Source organism: Prionailurus viverrinus, chromosome F1 (genome assembly GCF_022837055.1).
Source record: "Prionailurus viverrinus isolate Anna chromosome F1, UM_Priviv_1.0, whole genome shotgun sequence".
Classification (NCBI taxonomy): Eukaryota; Metazoa; Chordata; class Mammalia; order Carnivora; family Felidae; genus Prionailurus; species Prionailurus viverrinus.
In genome coordinates, this window is record NC_062577.1 from 22,553,687 (window position 1) to 22,577,341 (window position 23,655).

The window sequence follows — 23,655 nt, forward strand, 5'->3', positions numbered from 1 at the left end:
AGCATAGGAGTCTTCCCTGTGATTCTGGGGTTCTGGAATGTCTTCACACAGGGAGCAATGGATGGGAGAGAAACTCAACCACTCAATTGCACATCATTGAATTCTCTGTCCATGCATTTTTATATCTGGGTCAGTGTCCCCAAGCCTATTTCCCATACCATATTCTCCTCAACATAGCTAAAAGTTATACCTTTTCATACAAATATAATTTGTCCTTCCCAGACTTACCAAAAAGAACAGTCCTGAGCATTCAATTATTGTAATGAAAAAATCAATATATTATTAATATATAATGTTCCTATGTATCTGTTGACCAACATGCTTACATATTCCTATTCATAGAGATATGTCTTCCTTTCTTTTTGTACTATTTTGTTTTTTGCTGCCTCCCCTACTTACATTTCTCAAAGTAGGAATAATTGCCTTTGTCCCAGTGTAAAACCCATGGGTACCAGTACCAGGGCGGCTGCAAGAGCAATGAGTACTCCAAAAATATTTGTCGATGATGCATAACGCAGGCCCTCATCTGTGTGGAGAGAACAGGCCATGCGCCATAAAACCAAGTAGCCTAAAAAACAATTTGCTTGAAATTCGATGACACTTTTGAGAGTGTTTGCATCAATACGACCCATTTTTGTTGTTGTGCTTATTATTGTCTTTGGCTATTGGCATGTGGAGAATTAATGAAACCTAACTTTGCTCCTTAGAGAAGTGGCTGGCTCCAGGATTATGGCAGAGAAAGTACGGGATGAGCCTGAAATGTCTTCACGTGCCAAAAATAAGACAATGCTCAAAGAATGAGGGAAATTATCAGAGGGTCACAGGGGTCAGCTTTAAGGTGCTCCCGTTGGCCAAATAAAGGACATTTAAAAGGATCAAAATAAATACCAAGAACAGCATATTGAACTCATTAAATAAAAGGGGAATCCACGACTCTAACATGAATGATATAAATACATATAAAAAGTGGAGGAGGAGAAAAATCTCTACCTCTTAGTATAATGAAAGTCTCCATTTGGCAGCCATCATCAATGGATACTAAAACTAGTTTGTAAAAGTGTTATGGAATAATAGGGTATTTATAGTCACGAAGTATGTCCTCATACTTATTAATGACAAGGGGTAACGGAATAACTTTACAATGTAGAGATCTGGGAGGAATCACCCCAATCAACTGTCAAAGTTAACATTGCCAGTAATGACTTTGACAATGTATTGAAGAGAATTCAACATCATTTCTATGATCTCCCTGTCAAAGTGCATAACCTGAATCCAATCAAGAGAAAACATCAAACAAACCAAATTGAAGAGCATGCTACAAAAGAACTATCTGGATTTTTTTTTTTTTTTTTTTTTTTTTTTTTTTTTTTTTTAGTGTCAACATCAGAAAATACAAAGGAAATTCAGGAACTGCTCCAAAGTAAAGGAAATAGAAGAGACATGACAAGTGAACACATGCTTTCAGATTTTGCTTTAAAAATATTTTTTAAATGTTTGTTTATTTTTGAGACAGAGACAGAGCATGAGTGGGGAAGGGCCAGAGAGAGGGAGATACAGAATCCAAAGCAGGCTCCAGGCTGTGAGCTGTCTCAAACCCACAAACTGCAAGATCATGACCTGAGAGCCAAAGTCGGACACTTAACCGACTGAGCCACCCAGGAGCCCCAGATTTTCTTTTTTCATAAAAGGTGTTCTTGGGACAAATGGTATATTAGTTTCCTATGGCTGCACAACAAATTATCTCAAATTTAGTGGCTGAAAACAGCACAACTTATTACCTTCTATTTCTGTAGGTTAGAAGTCTGACAGGGATCTTCCTGGGTTAAACTCAAAGTGTCGGCAGGGCTGTGCTCCCTTCTGGAGGCCCTAGGGGAGAGTCTATTCCTTGCCTTTTCCAGCGTTTAGAGGCTGCCCACATTCCTTAGCTCCTGCCCCTGCCTCCATCTTAAGCCTGAAATGATAGGTTGAGTCCTTATCCCTTTGCATCATTCTGACCTCCTTTTCTGCCTCCCTCCTCCAATTATAAGAATCCTTATGATTATATTGCCCTGCCCAGATAACCCAGGATAATCTATTCCAAGATTGGCTGATTCATGACCTTAATGACATCAGAAACCTTAATTCCCTCTGTGGTGCAACCTCACACATTCACAGGCTCTAGGGATTAGGATGTGGACATCTTTGGGGGCCGTTTATCTGCCCACTGCAAATGGTGCAATCTGAATAATGGCTGTAAATAAGATAATAATGTTGTGTCAATGGTAATTTCCTGAATTTGACAATTGTGCTGTAGTTATGTAAGAAATTTCCCTTTAGGAAATATACATTGAAGTATTTACGGGTAAAAAGGCATCATGTCTGCAACTTAAAATAGTTGTCTCTTTCTACACAGAGAGCAAGAGTGAGAGCAGAGAAAAGGCAAATGTAGTAAAATATTAACATTTGAGAAATCTGAGTAAAGACTATTGAAGAACTTTTTGGCTATTCTTGCAATTTTTCTGTAAGTCTGAAATGGCATAACAAAAAATTTTAAATGTGATCTTTATAAATCTTCTATTTCTAATATACTTTGTGGCATATTGTTATGAAAGAATGTTCATTCTGAAGGATCTTTAAAAATCTCTTTTGAAGCTTTCAGGACATTTTAACAAGTTGTTTAATGACATTGCTTGCAGTTAATTATGAATACGTTATACACTGGGCAGTCTTGATTGTATTATGAAAATAAAATCAACTATCCACACTCCTATTGCCCCATAGCTTGGGTATCAAAGCTGAGTATTCTCATTTTGTTTTAAAATTTGGAATTAAAAAAAAAATTTAATGTTTATTTTTGAGAGAGAGAGAGTGAGAGTGAGTGAGGGAGACAGAATCTGAAGCAGGCTCCAGGCTCTGGACTGTCAGCACAGACCCCGACGTGGGGCTCAAACTCAGGAACCATGAGATCATGACCTGAGCTGAGGTCAGATGCTTAACTGAATAAGCCACCCAGGAGCCCCCAGTATTTCTTGAAAAATGGGGTATTGAAAAAGGTGTTTAAAGGCAGGCAAAAGACTATAGTTAAGTCTTCCACCAATATTAATTTCTTAGTTTTGAGAGATGTACCATGGCTTTATCAGATGTTAACGTTAGAGGAAGCTAGGTGAAGGTAATGTTGGTGAGCCAGCTTTATGTTCCTATCCCTGACTCTTTCTTAAAAGGAAAACACATCAAAATCACGAGAGAATAAAGCAACATGCTAAAATAGTGCTTAAGGTGATGCAGCAGCAAACCACGGTTGCGTTTCCTCATTGGTCAAATGAAGACCCTCATCAAATCAGGGGCAAATCAAAGAAAACATTATGAAAGTACCTTTTAAAAGATCAATATACAATGCAAGATATCTTGAGAGTGTTAGTCCTTCCCCAGTCTTTCAGAAATGTAAGCGGAGGGGGGAGCCTGTCTGAAATCTATGTGGCAAAACTCATCTCTCTGACCTGGTCTGAGCCTCTGTATCAGCCCGACCGAGACAGCACAGATAGCAGACTGTCTGAGCCAAGAGTGGTGAGCAAGTTGTAACACAAATGTCTCTGACTGCACTAAACATGTAATCACTGAAATCATGTAATCACTGAAATCATAGCTGTTCCTCCCAAGCCTTTATCTCGGACGCTGGCTCAGCAACCCAGGAATGTGTAATCCGCACTAGGACAGCACATCTTCCCCAGACATTTCTGCTCATGGCTGGACTTCAGCTTACTCTGCACTAACCTCAACTTAGAAACCATGCTCAGGAAGAAAGAAATGCCCATGCAAGGAACGGCTGGGATCAACTGACAGAGAAGAGTAGGAAAATTGGATTCTACATCCTAGAAGGCCAACACAGAATATTCAAAAAGGAGTTGCATTAGAAATTCTTAACACTGGTTTCTACGGCATAATTTGATGACTGCGTTTGGTTACTGAAAGAACAAAGGATCTCAGTACAAGGGTGGACACCATGGGCTCAAAAGCATCAGTCTGAAGTTCAAGTAGAGTTTTCTGTTACTAGCCATGGTGAAAAAGAACTATGGGAGGATGGAGAGGTGTCCTCGAAGGTATGACCAGCCACGTTTCCTGGAGAATCACTTAACTTGACTTGGACATACTCATGGGAACAACGCCGTATCAGAGGGTTACATTCTTGATCGAGGGCCTGATGCTCAACTTTTTATAGAAATAAATACTATACTGAATTAATCATAAGCAGTATCTGCATGGCCTAGATCACCAGTCTTTCGAAGGTACATATGCAAACAGGATGAAACACCAACCAAGCTGTTGAAGTTTACCAGGCCCATTCCCAGGAGTTCAAGAAGAAAAGGAATTCATGTTACAACGTGGACCAGAAGCCAGAGATATGTACAAAAGGGGCTGTGGGTAAACTGGCAGATGCACACCCACAGTGTTGGGAACGGCTGGAGTGAGGCTGGGATGCAGAGCAACGGGCCTTGTAGACTGAGCCACACCAGCTGTGTGTGCCGGGCATTCCACCACTTGGTGAAAGAGAGCGGTTTTGCTTCTATTCCTGCAAATCCCTCCCTAGATGGGGGTATCGAGGGAGCAGAATGATGCTGGCAGGAGGGCAGAGGGCACTAACAAGTACCCACAAACCTCCCTCTCCGCTCAAGTAACAGAAATGGGAGAATAGGCAAATAAGAGAGGCTGGTTTTACTTTTAGGCCATTTTGACAACCCAGTGACGACTACTGCTGGATGCCTCCTGGCCCTGGGGATGTGGACATGAACACACAGATCCAGATTTGGGGGAGTACGAGGGAGGTTGGGGGAAAAGGTGGGGGAGAGGCACCTGACCAACAAACAGGTGTCCAAGGGCCGTGTTAGAAGCCAGTACAAGGCTAGGCTGGGAGGGATGGTGGACACAGGGAAGGACTGGCCAATTTCAACAGAGGAGGTGACCCCTTGGCCTCTCAGGCTTTCCTGGGATGGAGCGGGGAAAGAAAGAACATGGGTGGGAGGAGAGTTAAAGAAATGACATGGAGGTGTTAGAAGAACACCTGAAATGATGAGGTTTCTCTTATTTGAATTCCCAACCAGGAACTTCTTAGCTTTTTATTTGACTTCTGCTAAATATTTCCCTTTAAGCATATAATTAATTTCTATTTAGAATATCATTTGTGTAGAACGGATAGAATCATTCAGGGGACTCGGTACAAATATAAAGCAGGCACGCTAGTTGTTGACTTCTGAACCACTGGAGCCTCTGATAGATTTACTAGGAAGTTTATTTTTCACTCCAGTGATTAATACTTCATTAAAACCTGCTTAGTGTGAACAGGCAAAATTACCTGCTATGTCCAATTGTCTTATTTCTATTCCATGAACTATGGACCTGGAGATATTTGATCTTTCCTTGGGATGGGTCCTCCCTCGCCCTATGAAGCCGGTACCATCTGCCTTTCTACTTCATGGCTTTCCTGGGTGCCAGAGGTATTCTTGAGACTCTCCATGTGGAGCTTACTGAAGTGAGCTGGGGAATTCAGATTTATCAGGGTTCAAGAATGCTTATTTAAGGAGTACACCTTTGGGGATATTTTGAATCAGATTATGTGGATACCAACTTTGGAGAAACCCCTGGCCCTGAACTAACAAAAGGAATGAGAAGAATTTTTAAATCCCATTCATCACTCTGACACAGTAGCTACAAAGATGTATTTGCATTTGAATCGGCCCCTACAATCTGGGGTTAAGAGCAGGGGATGTGAGAAACCTAGTAACGAGTGCCCTCTAAAGCTCTCTCTGAGCAAGTCCAACTGAGAACAGAGTTCAGGTTCTTCACAGGTATCACAGTTACAAGGATGTATGACTGGGAAGGTGCCATGTTGTCCACAAGGACTCAGGGCCACAAACGAGCACAGAAGAGCAAACTGAAGCCTTCCTGCTGTGTCCGTAGTTCTCCAACTCTTCACCCGGCCTTGGGTTACTCCGTTGGTCAACCCCCCAGAAGGAGGGAGGTACAAGGAGCTACTTCTGGCCTGCCAGTTCAGCACATTACTTCCTTTTTCTCTTCATTCCATCATGTTTGAGAGTGTTTTCCATCATCTGAAGAACCCCCTTTAGCTGAAGTTATATGCATATTTAAAGGGAGAAAGACAACTTGTTACATATAGCTGCTAACTTAAGATACCCAAATAATTTTAAGAGTCTCGGGGTGGGGGGGGGGGTCTGGTAAATGGCAGCCCACAGGCCCATGACTGTTTTTGGACTCCAGCCATACTCACTCATTTACACACTGTTCAGGGCCACTTCCCTGCTACAATAGCACAGTAGTTGTAATAGACACTGTATGGCTCACAAAGCCTATAGTATTTACAGTTTAGCTCTTTAGAGAAAAAGTTTGCCTACTTCTGGACCACACCAAAGTATCCCTGAGAAGGGTAAATATAAATATATATGTGTATGTGTATATGTACTTACATGTTATCTGTACACAGAACATATGCACAGATACATATACACCCACACATCACACATTATACAGATACATCTATACACATGTACATACATTATACAGATACATACACACGTACATACGCACATTATACAGATACACATACGCACACATACATTATATGGATACATATACACACACATATATACACACATATTGGATTGTTCTCAAGAAAATAAGTCACCCCAATAAGATATTATGAGCAGCTTTCTCTTCAACCTTTTAAAACATCCTGTGTCCCCAGTACCACACTCAGGCCACACCAAATATAATGGGTTACAAATATTCAGATTTTATTATAAATAAAATACTGGGTTTTTTTTTTTAACATAAAAAAAATGCCAAGTGTTGCATTTTATTCACCACCCTGGAGAGCAAGACTGTAGAGATTAAGGCAAACAACTGAAGTGAAGGCACATATAAAAGGGCCACAGTTGGAATTAGAAGAAACAATTCCAGGGAACAGCTGTCTGTGTCCCCTGTGACACCCAGCATTCCGCAGCAGCCACCCTGTCGATTTTATGATGTAAAATACAGATAACTGGAACTATACAATAAAATCATGTATACCGCAGGAGTGTAATGAAGGTATTGCCTTATAAAGAGCTTTTATTTTAAAAATAAAATTCTGTTTAAAAATATACTACACAGATGGAGGAGGAAAGCAACAAAACAAAATGAAGAAAAAAACAAAAACCCAATTTCACTGTGGCCTAAGACTTACTGGTGTGTGAGGCTGACCCATGGGCCAGAGGGAAACTATCTTGGCAGTCTATCTACAGTCATTGTCCTGTAACCTTGAACAAAATGTCTCTGTTAGGATGTGGCCACTTAATAAGAGGAGCTGGCTAGGGAACACTGATGTGAAAACTTGGCAAGAAAGACGCGCGCCTTGGGACACAGTAGGAGAGGCCGAGGAGAAGCAGCAGAGGGAAAGCGAGGGGTATGCCAAGTCGAAACGCTTGTAGTCAACTCCAGTATGCACGGAGGTGGAAAGGGGAGAACGGACTGGCATGACTGCTCCCATCCTACCTGTCTGTGCACACTGTCCCTGATGCCCTACGAGCACTCAGTGATCGTGCACTCCCTTATCAAAATGACCCATCTGGTTCAAAGTGTCAGGGCATTCCTAGCTCGTTCCTGGCTTGACCCACATCGATGCTGAAGATACCAATGGGCAAAATGTCCTAATCCCACCATGTTCTGTCAACCTGACATACCTGCCCTGGAGCGGGTATTAGGAACAACAGCATGCCACAGTTTAAGGTCACAGGATTGCAGTGGAAGAGGGTGTGAGGTACCTCTTTTGAGCGGCTGTGTGTGGCAGGAAAGCAGGTCAATATCGACATTAGGAAATGAAGATGCTGCAAACACAAGGCGAGGAGCAGAGCCACGGGGAACAAATGCAACGCAAAGAATTGTAGGCAGCAGGGCAGGAGGTATCCAGACACGTTGTGCCAGTGAGGAGGAAAAATGGAGGGAAGAAGTGAACAGACAGTGCCATTCTAGGAATAGGACCAAGTATATTTACATAAATTCCTTACTCTATAATCATGATAAACAAAAAAAAACACATTCACACAAAAATATAAATTTGAAATAATTAATAGCACCAGTGTGTCAGATAATAGTTTCTTTCCCCCCGCTACGAAAAGTACAAAGTTGCATAGTGTTAAAGGCTATATATGAATCTCAAAGGTGGGCTGGTAGGAGGGAGGGGTTGTGTGGCAGGGAATCGTCACACTGTGATCTTGCAAGAAAACCACAGAGCTGAGGATCAAAAGTTGAGAAGCCCACGAGGCAACTCCACCAATGGGTCTCCCCTCCACACTTGGAGGGAAGGTTTAGAGTGGGTTTAAATCACAAAGTGCAGGAGCTAGATGGTGTTGGCAGCTGTGTGAAATACTGAGTGCAAGTATTTGCCACCAGGATTTGGCAAACTGTTTAGAGAGATTCTAGAAGTTGGGAACGTCAGAAGCTAATTGAGGATAAGGGTCAAAGGCGTCATCTCTCCCCAGTGGAAGAAAAACGGGTATGTGGGATCCTGACAATACAGGCTGCATCTAAGTTTCATCCCTTTGCTAGGAAAGACTAGGATGAGGAGGCTTGTTCTGTGTGTGTCTGTCAAGATCTCAGGGGCCAACTTCTCTCTACCGGATTAACAGCACTAGTTCCAAGACTAATGTACTAAAAAAAGCTCTAAGAATTGGTTTGATTTTGAAAAAGACTTTAGTGGTTATCATATCCCTGTTACTTCTGTATAAATTCCATTTATAGGAATATCAGAAGATGTCTATGGTGAGTGCAAGCTGCCCATCCAGATTTATCAGCTGCCCAAAGATCTGAAAAAAGTTTATCTTCCTAGTCAAATTATTAACATACAAGAAAATGTTCAGCCTACTTCTGCAGCCTCATTCTCCTGGAGACTGTCATAAATAATTGCATCCTTACCCGTGGATGGCTCAGTGTCCTATACTCAAAATAGCTAAAACAACTGATGATGGCTCTTGACATTCTAAATGACCAATACCTTTGGCACAGGATGTTTATTTCCTTTTGCTTAAAAGAAGGAGGGGTAGTAGATGGAGGTGCATTTTCTTTATCGATAGACTGGATATACTGGCCATCACAATGCTACTAGTGGTAGCCAAACTTTTCCTTCATAGAAACAAGAGTACTGAGACTGAGGAGTTCTGTTGGTATCAGTGAGAAGGGGAGGGCTACTTGCTCAGCCCTGGCGGACAATGGTTCCCACGAAGCGTTTATGCCACCGTACGATACCGTAAGGTGCCACGTCCTCACGCAACTCGGAAGGGAAAGTGTGGGTAAGGGAGTGCCTTCCGTGGAAGAGAGACTATCAGATAAAACCCTTTGTTCCCGATTCATGATATCTGACTTGTTTCTTTTTAAGCTTTGTGAATTTTCCTGGTTCGAAAGGACAGTGGTGGAGAGCAGCAGAGAAGTGGGGGTCTGAGAAATGTCATCTTTGTGTTAAGGCACTCTATGGCCTCACAACGGCTCCCTGGTCGGGGGGTGCTGCCTTCTGGCCCTACGCGATGACGCTAGGGCTTTTCAATGGACGGGGTGTTGAAGCAGCCAGATGGTAGGGTCTTCTTGATGTCTTCCAGGTTGCGAATGTCCTTCATGATCTCCTCGATATCTCTGTTATAGTCCATGATGGCAGCCTCTTGCTTCCTCGCTTCATTCTCCAGGTCAGATACTTTCCTGTCTAGATCGCTGACTTTCATCTCATCTTTGGCTTTGTTCAGGGTACCTTCAATCTCATTCAGCTTGTTCAGGTCCACTGTGTCCAGCTGCCCTGTAGAGTCAGAAGGGACACAGAAGGAAATAGATGCATTCAGTAAGAGTTATCACATTACTCCACAAGTAACTCCACTCACCTCTTCTATAAACACAGACCCCCAGCCACCCCCAAGCAGAGTTGGCCTGCACGTGTGATGTGTAGACTGTTCGTGTTGTACAAGGGTGTGGTCAATGCAGACCAACGACAAATGCTGACCTTGCTAAGTTAGGACAGGTCAGAGCCTATAATATAACGGATACTGGGCTGGATAGTTTTTTTTTCTGAGAAAACAGTTTTTGTGAAATGCTTTCTAAATACACAGGTGCCGTGTTCAAGACCTTAAGTCTCACTTGTGGTTTTGAAGGTCATCTGATTACATATATAAACATAAAAATGGCAATAACTGTTATCTGTATGCCATTTTAATGCCATCTGACGAACATAAGAATCTTTAAGCTGAACTCTACGCCCTCAGCTCTTAGATTCCAGGGAAGCTGCATTGGTTTTGGGAGTCATGTCCTACCTTTAGGAGTTAGACGCTACTTGGAGTCCTCCTATGGAAAATGGCCAGGGATGAAATGCTGAAATAATTTCAGCAAAAGCTTCACTTTAAAATTAGCAAGAAAAAGAGGGTTTTTTGGAAGGAATTGCTTCCATAATTAACGAGAGCAGACAGCCACACGGTGATCAGCACGTTACGCATACTGTACTTGATTAAATTCTCAGGAGACCATCTTATGCCAGTGATTCTCAGATGTTAACTCATTTGCCCAAGTTTGCAGTTTACAAGGCAACAAAACAAAGATTCCTACCCAAGTCTGACTAACTTTAAAATCTTGCTCTTCCCACAAAAAGCTACCTCCTCTAGCTTCCTGTCATTTTAAAACCCATCTGTTAGCACATTATTTATTATTTTTGGTATTTGAGACAGATAAAAAATATACCTCCCCCCCCCCCCCCACCTCCCCCTGCTCCAAAAGAAAAAGTGACCAAACCTTAAAGGCTGGCGAATTAAAACAGAATGCCTTGCTACAAAGCTGTATTGGCTGGATTGTTACCACTTTATAATGAAGGCTTGTGACAAAAGTACATCTGTCCTATAATGAAGTCTGCTCCCTATTAAACTAGATTAAAAGAGCATTTCAACATGCTCATATTTCCTTATGCTATCAGTAAGAGAATAATCAAATAATCTGACTCTTTAAAAAACTGTCAGATTATCCTTTTAATTAGCAAATGAAGAGAATTCCAGGCAATGAAGTCATCACCAGTTTAAAGTGTTCTTTTATTCTGCCACTGAAATCCTTCACTCTAAATCTTTTAAAGACACTCTGTCAGCAGAATGAGCTATTCAATGTATCATAAACATCGACCATAAATGAGCCACTCTGGCAACCTATCTTCCTAATTTTAGAAGTCCTGGTCAGAGTCCAGTACTTAGATCATATGGCACGGAAGAAGTATTTGTTGAATTAATACAACCTAAAGTCATGTTTCAGTTCACACAATACTCATGCCGTAATATCTGCTTTTGTGACAACTATACCAGACCCCAAGAACAAACAATGCACAAAATAGAGATCCTGCCTAAAATGGCTCTCCAGCTACTTACCCAGCTGCTCCAAGAGGTCATTAATCAGGTTGAGGAGGCTGGTGACGGAGTTTTTGGCTTTTCTGGCATTGATCTCGGCTTCCTGAGCAGCCTGTGAAGCCTGTACAGAGAGAAGGACAGAGAGAAGGACAGATGAAAACAACAGTCCCAATGGTGTGTCTTCATCTTCTTGAAATGAAGAATCAGCCCCTAATCAGCCAACAAGTCCAATTTTCAGATGCTTTTTTCCTAACTCATGAAACTATAATCTCTCACTGTAGGGTTTTTTTTTTTTTGATCCTATCTTCATGGTGAAATGTTATTATTTTTAATTCATATGACTGTCATGAGTAGGCAGTCCGCATGCCTACACTGAGTGTATTTGTATTTCAAAAAGACCAATATTATTTCCTTTCCCCACTTTCTCACTCAAGAATACACAGTATATTCATAATATAATTCATCAAGCAGAAACAAGTTATTTTTAAGGATGAGTATAAAAACTACATTTTAGAACTGAAATATGTCCTTCAGGACACTCTTAGAGACTTGACTATCTTAGAAACTTGATTAGAAATGTTGTATTCTCAAAAAATTTTCATAAGCAAGTGACACCCTCTAGAACACCCTCGCCCCCTGCAACCACACGTGCCTGTGCGCACACACGGGTGTGCACGTACCCACACAAACTGGGGCAATACAATTTACATTTTTAAAATCAACCAAAGGTAAATATATTTGGGAAAGTTCCATGAAACCTGAACAAATACACTGTGCATGAGTCATGGGAAATGGCAATGGAAGAGGAAGTGTCTAAATATCAGAAAACAGATGCTCTCACAAATAAATCTAGCCAGGATATAAATGAGTGGCTTTGAGTTCCCTACCACATGATTGTTTTTCCTAGTTTTTGGCTCAAGATAATGCAACGTTTTTGGATAGAAACAATGTAGGATTTTTAAAAAGAAAAAGAGGAAAAAACCTTCACAGATAAATGATTAATCTCTGTTGAAATCACAGCCATTCTTAGTCTCGATAGGCTTTTCTGTGTGTATACCAGGAGAGGGGTAAATGACTGCTATGGCCTGTGGACAGCGACACTACTGCATTTAACCTGTGGTCTCCAGCCTCCTGTTCCAGGACAACTGTAAGCTTTGCTCTTCTGGTTAAGAAAAATATTTAAACAAAAGTGGCTTGACGCTGTGTCTTTCAGGACTGACGTAAATGTAAGTGGAACAGTGTATGTGAGGGTGCTTTGTGTTCCTTGGAAGCTATTTACCAAAAGAAACAAAAGATGGATCCACTTCCACCCTTTGAATTGAATCCATACCCTTCCTTTGAAGCTCATTAAGAATATATCCTTTTCCTTCTTTCAACAGTCTCTGAATCTAATGTTCTAAAACCACGTTAAAAATGAAATCTAGAGATGCTCAGCACATCTGAGAAACAGATATTTTTTTTTACTATATAGTAATTTCCATTTCAGCCATAAACTTTGCTACAGAAAATTAAGGCAGTCCAAAACAAAACCCAAAAAGCACAATAAAATTAGGTATTTGCAAAGGGATGCTTCCTGATATCACTTCCCTAGAGTCTTCTTTGCCTAGATAAACAGGATCATAGTTCTCCTTTCTGTCCCAAGGTGAAAATGAGCCAGACTAGAAAGTCTGGTTTTCAAAAGTGGAAGAAAGGTCCCTTGCTTGCACTGAAAGTGCACAATTAAACACGTTCATGTGTATCATTCCTGTGATTGTAATCCGACTGAACTGAAAAGTTCTTTCTATTGTGACTCCATCAAAGTCTTTTGAAAGCAACATATAGCATAAAATAGAAAAACGGACTCTCATTCTTCATTAGGCCATGCATTCAATGAGTTAATTTTGTTACCAACAACATCACAAAAGGTAAAAAAAAAAAAAAAAAAAAAAATTAAACTGGAAGTAAGTTTGGTATGTTTTGTCATCTTTAAAAATGAAACATGAGAAACTGGTCTTTGCCCCTAGAAAGCAAGTTGCTGGGGTAACAAGAGTAGGAAGGACATCAACTTTTCGTTGTACTCCTTTTGATTTTATACCATCAATGAAGCATCCCTCCAAAAATATAAATATGTACTTTTTAATGTCCTAAAGCTTCAAATGTGTAAAAGAATGTTTCGCTTTTAGTTGAGAGAAGCTTGGGGACAGGACAATTGTGCAACAACCTGGCAGGGGGTCCAAATTCTTTGTCTTCTATGTCAGCTACTAGGCCAATTCATGGCCCCAAAACGCAATGAGAAACAAAAGTCAATACGAAAGAGACATTTCTTAACAAGATGGGGATCTTATTTATTGATCACCCTTCACTTCCTTCCAGAAGCAAATAGGCCAAAACAAACTGCTTACCATCCCTGCCATCATCATATCCTGGTCAGCATCATCTTGTTTTCTCTTCAGCTCCTTTTCTGCTTCCTGTAGTTGTTTCAACATATCGTTCACCTCGTTATCCAGGTCTGTAACTTCTGCAAATGTCTTTTCAGCTTCTGCCTTGGTGCTGGTAGCATTCTAGGCATAAAATAAATAACTACTAATGAAAAAAAAAAAAAGCTTTCCTTTTTCTAAAGTATGCTCCCACACCTTTTATAATCTGTAAAATGGATCAAAAATACAATCCAGAAAGAACGGAGCAGTAAATTATACCATATGTTGAGTTACACTATCATTTATTTGGGTTCCAAATAACAGGAATGAAAGAAAAGCCAGCCTTACCACCTAACATAATAGCATTTTACAATTTATAAAATACTTCTGTTTGCACCCTCTCATTTATCCTTAATACTTCCTGTTCTGTTATTTCCATTGTTAGTTGAGGTCGCGTGGCTAGCAAATGATAAAACATTTACACGGTGTACATTCTCCTCCACATCACATGGATTAGACACTTTCAAATTATGCATTTTTAATGCAAATGTAGCCTTGTTCTACTTGGCAATTCATCACAATGTACAAAAAGACCATGATCCCGAAATAGGAATATTTTATAAAATGTAATTAATCCCTAAACCAACTATTCTAAGCAAACTAAAAAAAGTATATGATTCTCAAACACATAATTTTAGAATCTGTTCCAGTCTCTCTTTTAAATAAAACGAACAGATTAACCGTTAAGTAGGAAAGAGGCAGCTTAAAGAGATTATTCTTTACAATGAGTAGAAGGAATCCTGGCAGTGGAAGCTAATAGGAGGGGCTCAGATACAACATCCGTCTGGAAGAGGGGCCTCAGAGTTGGACGGACTTGGCACTCTACATAAGGCTGAAAAAAATTTCAGCTGTCCATGTCAAAGAACTGTGTTTGAGAAGAGTCTGACGTTTGTGTGGAAGGGGCTCTGTGGGTCCAGGAGCCATCCCCCACTCACAATACAGACCCTGCCACTGAGACAACAGAAGAAATGTTAAAGGGCTCTTTCGATGATTTCAATGATTCTGACTCTCCCTCTTCAGTCAATGTATGTACCTATTCTACTGCCTAGTAAAAAATGAATAAGGATAGTTTAAGGTGATTTTACTGAATTCGAGGAAGAAGCCTGCTAGGCTTCTAGGGGTCTGGACAGAACCTGGAAGATGACTAGAGAAGTACATGAGCAAAGAGCATCTGGGAGAAGGGGGAAGCACGCACCCTTTGGACAGCACTGGCGATCCTCTCGGCCTCGTGGGCCTTGCTCTTGGCTTCGGTGGCATCCGCAGCGGCATTGCCCAGGGCCAGCTGTGCCTCCCTCGTCTTTTCATTGGCTTCAATTATGGTCTGGTTGATGGCAGGAATTCTCCTTAGAGCCTCCTCTGCAGCTGTCTTGTTATCGTTCACACGCCTGTCAAAATCTAAAATCAAGTTCAAGGAACACATTTGAACTGAACTCTCAACAAGCCAAAAGGGAACCTTTCAGGAAGCTGCAACTGGAATTTGTTTTATGAACAATGAAAAGCCAGGAGAGAAAAATGAAAACCAGCATGGGCAGCCTTGAGAAGAACAGAGCACAAGGCTTCAGATTCTTGTGAATGAACATGTTTCTGGAAAGTTTATTTTCATGCAAAGCACTGAGTATGCCATTACGACCACTGCAACCAATGTTAAAGGCTGTAGTTTATTTAGTGTTTCCTATGTCTTAGCTATGGAGTTAAGAGCTTTTTGGTGTGCCTGTGATGCAGGCACTGTGTCATTTTTGTAAGTGAGAACTGAGGATTAAAGAGGTAGATAATTTCCCCCAAGGGTTCACAGAAATAAGAGGGGGATCAGGGATTCTAACTCAATCCCACTGACACCAGAGCCAATATACTCCACCATTTTCTTGTTTTTTTATTTTTTTTTTTAATGTTTGTTTATTTTTGACAGAGAGTGAGCATGCATGCAATCAGGGGACGCACAGGGAGAGAGGGAGTCACAGAATCTGAAGCAGGCTCCAGGCCCTGAGCTGTCAGCACAGAGCCCAATGCGGGGCTCAAACTCACAAAGCATGAGATCATGACCTGAGCCGAAGTCAGATCCTTAACCACCTGAGCCACCAGGAGCCCTCAACCATTATCTGGTAAAGCTTCCATATTTATAGAACCTATGGGCTAGTTTATCAGAGGCAAGTCCAGCACTATACTGTGAACTGAGCACATGTGTTTTTTATCTTGCTTGAGGAAAGAAGATAAAAACACTGAGATGCACTTGGCAGAGAAAATTAAAAATCATCTCTATTTACCAACATGAGCCAGCTAAATAGGCATATCTTGATAACATGAATTATTCTAACATCAGAAAATTTCCTTTTTTTTTCTCCCCCACACTGGGGTATAAAGGGGTAAAATGACATGAGCTCTGAGATTTTTCTTTGAAATACTTCAGCATAAAAAAACTAGGGTGGATGCTGGGGGATGAGGTAGGTATAGTTAAAATCATAACTGTTGAATCTAGATGAAGGATTTATGTATGGGGTTTATTATACTATTATCTTTCATATCGTAGATGTTCCAAGAATCTCATGGTAAAAAAAAAAACAAAAACAAAACGGAAATCGCCCTAGTGAAGAAAGCATAGACATTCACCCAATTATGTGACCTGCTCCTACCTCTCAGGTTGCTGAGGATGTCGTTGGCTTCTTGTAAGGTATTTCGTCCCTTTTTAGCAGCTTCTTCGGCAACAGCCTTGGCGGCATCTGCTCGGGCTAGGAGCTGGTCAGCAGTCTACAAACACATGGCAGATCAGGGGACGAACCCTCCAAGGTAAAGCCCTTTTTTCTCCTAATGACCAGGCACCTCCAAGCTACCACCCCGACACCTGCCCGCCTACAGCAGCTAGCCCTGGGTGCCCCACAGACTTTCCTCCGAACACCCTCGGGCTCGCTGCCCTGGGCCCTGAGGTAACATCGCAGAGCTTCTGCATGCACGGTTTCAAATTTTGCCTCAAGACAGGAAGCAACCTGCAAATCAAACCAACCTGCTGTTCAATCTTTCCCTTCTCCAGAAGCTTCTTGACTTCCAGTTCCTTCCCTCTCATGTCCTCTCTGAGGTCCTCATAATCTTTTAACTTCTGGTCAATCAGATGGTCCAGATCCTCAGCTTCCTTCTTTATTTTATTTGCCTCATTCTGTGAAAAGCAAGTAAGATTGTGACATTTTAGACAAAACAATGAAACTGATGAAAAGCTAGCCTTAGTAACTCTGTAACACTTAAGACTCAATAGATATTTAAAAAAAAATTTTTTTTAATGTTTATTTTTGAAAGCGTGAGAGTACAAGCAGAGGTGGGGCGGAGAGATACGGGGGTGGGGTGGGGTGGGGTGGGGTGGGGTGGGGGGATGCAGAATCTGAAGCAGGCTCTAGGCTCTGAGCTGTCAGCACAGAGCCCGATGCGGGGCTCAAACTCACAAACCGTGAGATCATGACCTGAGCCAGAGTCAGATGCTCAACCGACTGAGCCACCCAGGCGCCCCCAATTTTTTTTTTCATGTTTATTTATTTTTGAGACACACACACACACAGAATCCTCAGCAGGCTCCAGGCTCTGAGCACAGAGCCCGATGCGGGGCTCGAACCCACGAACCGTGAGATCATGACCTGAGTCGAAGTTGGACCCTCAACCGACTGAGCCACCCAGGCACCCTTTAAAATTTTTTTAATGTTTATTTATTTTTGAAAGAGACAGAGTGTGAGCAGGGGAGGGGCAGAGAGACTCAACAGATATTTTTAAAAGAGCAGCATAGGTCAAGATTTTTTGGACCTTTTTTCCAAAAACAGAGGTATACTTTAGACACAGTGAAAGGCACAACACTTACTGCAATGAGCTTTGACAAATATATTTCCCTGTGTAACCAACTCCCCAGTCAAGATATAGAATATTTCCACACCAGGAAACTCCCTTGTATCTCTTTCCAGTTAATTTCCATACCTCCCTTTTCAACAATGCAGCTGCCACTGGTCTGGTTTTTATCATAGATTAGTTTTGCCTATTCTCAAATTTCAAATATGTGAGATCATACAGTATATATATGTCTGAAGAGACCTAGCTAAACCTTTATGGTAAAAAATCAACAACACCTCAGATGTAAGAAGTGATACTTAATAAATTTCAAGTGTATATAACATAGATATATATAATTTATACAGAACCTGGGAACAGGATTCATGACTGGAGTACAGATGCAATAAAATACTACCAATCCCCCAAATATTTCACCTGCCCAACAGCATCCTGGTAAGAGTTCTTTCATTTAAACCATTTTCTTCAATTTCTCTCTTGTTCTCAAGCAGACAGTACCTGGGAGTAACACTCCTGGTGTACTGGCTCTAATAAATACAAATATATAATAAGTTGGATTTATATTAAAGATTTAGGAGTGATTAATATCACTAAAGAGTCTTTGATGTTTAATCTTTATAATCACAGGTTTTTTTGTTTTTGTTTGTTTTTTAGAGACAGTGAGCAAGCAAGAGTGCGAGCAGAGGAGAGCGGGGGGGGGGGGGGGGGGGGCGGAATCTTAAGCAGGCTCTATGCTTTGCACAAAGCCTGACAGAAGGCTCCATCCCACGACCCTGAGATCATGACCTGAGCTGCAACCAAGACTCAGAATCTCAGCTGACTGAGCCACCCAGGCACCTCAATCACGGGATTCTTTATCTCGGTAAGTTCTGTTAACATATCTAAAACAGAACCCGATATTGCCACTGAGTTAGGTGGAGGACGGAGGAGGAAGGTACCCATGAAAATCACAGAGCAGTCAGAATAGCCTTCACCCAGACTGTGAGGGGTGCGTGCGGTGTGCATGTGTCTGGGAGGCAAGGGTGCGTGCTGTGGAGGGTGATGGCGGTGACAACCAAATCCCTGTGCATACAGGTTGTCCACCCCGTACCTCCAGTGCTTCTGAGTCCACAGGCGTCAGCTGGGCCACGCTGGCATAGATCTCCACCGCTTTATCTCCAGCCCTTTTGGCCTCTTCATGCACTCGGGCGGCTTGCTTCTCCAGATCCTGTGAGATGTTCTTTGCTTGTTCATACCTAAGGAACAAAAGATGTGACTGAGTGAAAAACTGAGTTGTTTCTGGCATCTTAATGTTAACTGCATTAATTCCAGTTCAAATCACTGCAATAGAATTTCTACAACTTTAAAGAAAATGCTATTTTATTTTTAAGTTCATTTATTTATTTTGAGTGTGTGTGTGTGTGTGTGTGTGTGTGTGTGTGTGCAGGGAAGGGGCAGAGAGAGAGGGAGAGAGAATCCCAAGCAGGTTCTGCCCTCTCAGTGCACTCTCACAAACTCTGAGATCATGACCTGAGCTGAAATCAAGAGTCAGATGCTTAACTGACTGAGCCACCCAGGCGCCACAAGCAAATGCTATTATTTAAAACCAACATCGCTTAAATTTTATTTCATCTCATCACTTCTATTTATACCATATGGTTTACCACATAGTTTCTTATTTCGGATACCTTTTAAACATTTGTAGCTCAAGTGTATTTTCTCTACTTTATGATATTTCCTCTTTCTTTTTTCACTTTTGCAGAATTTTAAGTATCATGGCTAGTCTTGTTACCTTTCTCTGTAGTTACAGGAATTAGATCAAATAAAATCTCTGTAGCTCTATATCCCCGCTCTAATTATTGCACCATTTCAAAAGCATGATTAACAAAAGGAATCTTACTGCCTGAATGCGTGCCCCGAATGCATCAGCATTTCATTTTTCATGGAAATGGTGCTGCTTGCAACAACTGAAGGGCCAGAAGCCACTTTTAAATGACACTCACTTTCTATTAAGCTCCTCAATCTCCAGTGTTGTTTGATTCTCTCCTGCCAGTGTTCTCAGAAGCAGATCATATGCCTCAGTTGATGTCTCATTAGCTGTCTTTGCCACTCTTACAATATCATCAGCTTCTTGTTTATGGCTGGATAACATAAAAGAAAAAAGGAACCATGAAACAGAACTATTTAATCGAGAAAGAAGCAGAATTTAGGTAACGCTTACCTTACTATATATACAAACGCCAACGTGGGCAGAGCTCTATAAATACTGGAAAAATCTTATAAATTTGGAATTTTGCAATCATTTCAATGGGGCTAGGTTTACAATAACATTCAACAATCTGAGAAAATGGCATTTTCCCAGAGGTTATTTTCCAAGCAATATTTTCCTATAAAGTTTATAGAGGCAAATGTTTATATTTCTTCAAAAAATGACTTCTAAGTATAATTATTTAAGAATAATTTATCTATAAAACCATATATCCTAGCAAGGACTCATTCATCTAGTCATAATCACAAACCTCAGATCTAATGTTTAATCCTTACTCTGGTTCAGTTACTACATAGTCCTGAAACAGCTTCGACTATTCAGATTTTGCACAGGCAACCTAATCACTGACCAGGAAAAGTCACCCAACACTCAATGGAAAGAAACATGTCACCAGGAAATCCAGCCAAATAATGCAAATTTTAGCTGGGTAAGTCATTAAGATTTTGTCAGCTCTAAAATTTCTATTACAGTGTCATACTGCCATATGTGGTCATTCTTTTTTTTGGTATGATAAGCTTTCTTTCAAAATTCCTGTATGAAATACACCAAATTATTTTATCTTCAAGACCTAATTATCTTAGGAGTTTTCCATATGTTTTCAGCTGTCATCTTTTAATCACAAAATCTAGCTATGAAACCATGAATGTTCCATGAACTAAATTACACAGCTCACACATTTACATTTACAAAGAATAGAAAGAGCACATGTTAAAGCAAGAAGCTGAAGTAATCGCTTTGAACAATGAGGTTAAAATTCTAACGCTGGGCTTACTTAAGCACCATGAGGTCTGCGAGCTGGTGTGCAATGCATTCAACATTTATTGAGCACTTACTGTATCCTAGACATTGTGTTAGGCACTGGAACTTCAGCAGTGAATAAGCCTACATTCTAGCAACTTGTTTAACAGCTTTTTTTTTTCAATTTAATACTCTCCTATGACTTACAGTTTTCCTACGAAACTACCTTACACTTAATTAAAAAAAAAAAAAACCTTAAAAAAAATCAGGAATGAAATAGTCTGTTTTCTTGGGCTGATTTTCAAATGTACTATGTGTTAGTAAATGTTGTCTCTTAAAATATGAGAGTTAAGCATTTTTGTTAAAAATTAACCTTAAAAATTAAAAAAAACAAATTCAACTGAGCTTATTATCAACTTAAAGGTTCTGAAATTAAACATCTAAAAATTTTATGGTTTTCTTTGAGAAGTGCAAATACAATTTCCCTCCAAAGCATCATATTCAAATATTCAAAGTAAATATTCTAATTTCAAAGGAAAGAGTACACATAGCCAATGACATTTCAGAAAAGAGAGCAAACTTTACCAAAGTGGGATATGTGAAAAGTGTGTGTGGGTAAAGGAGGGACAATAAGTACACACTGTAAGGAAAGTTCTAGCTTAACTATGAAAACACAGAGATCTGGAGGTTACCGTTCAGCAAGCTTTCGTGCCTCTTCTGCCAAAAGAGTCATGTTGTTTGGGTCCCCGGTGGACTCTGGTTGAGTGATTGACTGAAAAGGAAATAAATCACTAATCTCAAAGCAAGTGTCAAAACCAAATTTGTATCAGTATTATTTAGCAGAAAGAATGTCTCATTAATTAAAAGATCTTTACTCATTATTAGCCTCCTTGGCTACAGATTACTATTTGTTTTCATCAAAGGATAAGGGAAGTCTAAATTGCCTAGTGCTATAGAAGGAACAAAGCTAGAGAAATGACCCAGATGTCCTTTGGTTTTTATCCAGTTTGTGATAACTATTTAATGACAACTATGAGCAATGTGGCTTTCTTGGTCCATGACAAAAAGACATAAGTCAAATTTAACTGAAGCATTCAACGGACAGTAACAGACTTGCTACAAATTACCAGGGGACTCCTACAACCCAACCTCAGACCTTCCCAATCACTCACCACATTGGCAACAGCAATCTTTGCTTTCTCAAGTTCTCGGGACGCAATTTCAATCAACTGCTCAGTGCTTTCTACCCTGGCACGTGCTTGCTCAGCCAAGTTTCCAGTCTCTTCAATGGTATTCCGGATATTCTGTAAACGGCTAATTTGGCTGGATAAGGTATTATTCAATCTCTGGAGGCGATCTATCAAATTCTGGTCTATATCTGCAATGGCAGTGCAGAAGAAAGTCCATAAATTATCTGAAGCAGGGGACATATCTTACATGAAAGCTGAGGCAAAACCTTATTCTTCCAAACACGGATCTTTCCGATAAGCTTTTCCTAAGCCCATCGGCAGGACTGGTCAGTCTTTACTGTGTGTCCAGTTGTACCTCCACTGTTGCATTTACAACACTGTCTCCAACTGTGTGTCTGTCGGTTCCACTTGACTGTGAGCTTCTTTCTTACTCATTCCCAGTCTTACACAGTGATTAGCAAAAAGGAGACACCCAAGAAATGTCTGACAAAGGAAAGTTTGATATTCCAGCACATGCCAGATTTAATCATAAAAATATTAAAAGCACTACCAGCTCTGAGTGCTAGACATTCTTCTAAACTAGGAAAAAACCAGGTTCAAAACAGATGTTGAAGTGTGGCCGATTAAATTCATTTTGTATTTTAGGGGCGCCCAGGTAGCTCAGTTGGTTACGCATCCAACTCTTGATTTCGGCTCAAGTTACGATCTCATGGTTTGTGAGTTGAAGCCCCGTGTCGGGCTCTATGCTGACCGTGAAGAGCCTGCTTTGGACCTTCTCTCTCTGCCTCTACCCCAACTCGCTTTTTCTCAAAATAAATAAACATTAAAAAAATTAAAAAATAGGTTCATTTTGTATTTTAAACTAAATACAGACTTGCTGCCACCTCCCACCCCCTGGAATACCCATGTCATTTCTTTCATACTGATTTCTGCTTTTGAAGAGTTCTTCAAATTGTTTTTTAATTGTGCCCATTCAGCCTAATCTCATACCTATGTCCTAATAAAAGATAAATATAAGCCCATGCAAATATGATTGGCACTGTCAAAACTCGCACGTGTCCTAAGATTACACATTATATTAACACACATATTAGTATACATAAGTCCTATGCAAAATTGACCAGTTCTTATTTCAACATGATGTTCAGAGTTGGCATCTAAATTTTCCAAGGAATGTGAAAAAGAGAAGAGGTCACGGTTAAGATCAATAAAGATGAATACAGGTTTGGAAAACAGCAACCACGTAGGCAGGGTCACCAAATACTCGTGCACAGTTGGTGTGGTGCAAAACTCTTGCCTAACTATAGACACTGACCCTGCTTGAATGATCAACCACTTCTTTAATAATCTGAAGATTTTTAAGAAAACAACAAAAGACAAAGTGTCGAAATCGTAGAAAATCATTTAGACTTAGGAAGCACAAGCAGCCAATGAAGTTATAAAAGCCCCTTCCCTTTAGACATTCAGGAATGTAACAGATACCAATCTCTCTGGCCAGCTCAAGAGAAACAACAGTAACTGAAAAGGGAATAGATAATGCAACTGGTAGGATCACTTGAAATGCCTTCAAATTGCAAAACCTAGTTGCACCATATAATCTCCTTTTAAAGCTGCAGAATAAACACAAGTTTAAACTACAAATAAACACTCAGGAATGGTCTGAAAGGATAAATCATTGTGAAGATATTCTTATTCTCGGCTAGTTTGAACCCAAGTAAGAAAGGTCAGCCAGGAACTCCATGAAACCAAGCCTTAGTGGGAGCAGACTTTAACCCTAGCCCAGCTATGGTGCTACCCAAGCCCCGGGAAGCAGCAGCCCATTA

At 40.7% G+C, this 23,655-nt stretch overlaps 1 protein-coding gene across 1 annotated transcript in view; it reads right to left on the reverse strand.

Moving 5' to 3' along the window:
- Positions 1 to 6,758: 6,758 nt before the first annotated feature.
- LAMC1 (laminin subunit gamma 1) overlaps positions 6,759 to 23,655 on the reverse strand; it is a 129,069-nt gene continuing 112,172 nt past the window's right edge. Inside the window, exons 19-28 of the mRNA XM_047840616.1 lie at positions 21,815 to 22,020; positions 21,335 to 21,414; positions 19,639 to 19,776; positions 18,747 to 18,891; positions 16,836 to 16,985; positions 16,468 to 16,582; positions 15,036 to 15,235; positions 13,766 to 13,924; positions 11,406 to 11,505; positions 6,759 to 9,808 (exon numbers count right to left, since the gene is read on the reverse strand). Of these exons, the coding sequence (XP_047696572.1) occupies positions 9,552 to 9,808; positions 11,406 to 11,505; positions 13,766 to 13,924; positions 15,036 to 15,235; positions 16,468 to 16,582; positions 16,836 to 16,985; positions 18,747 to 18,891; positions 19,639 to 19,776; positions 21,335 to 21,414; positions 21,815 to 22,020 (1,550 nt within the window). The 3' untranslated portion in view covers positions 6,759 to 9,551. The remainder of the gene's footprint in view (positions 9,809 to 11,405; positions 11,506 to 13,765; positions 13,925 to 15,035; positions 15,236 to 16,467; positions 16,583 to 16,835; positions 16,986 to 18,746; positions 18,892 to 19,638; positions 19,777 to 21,334; positions 21,415 to 21,814; positions 22,021 to 23,655) is intronic.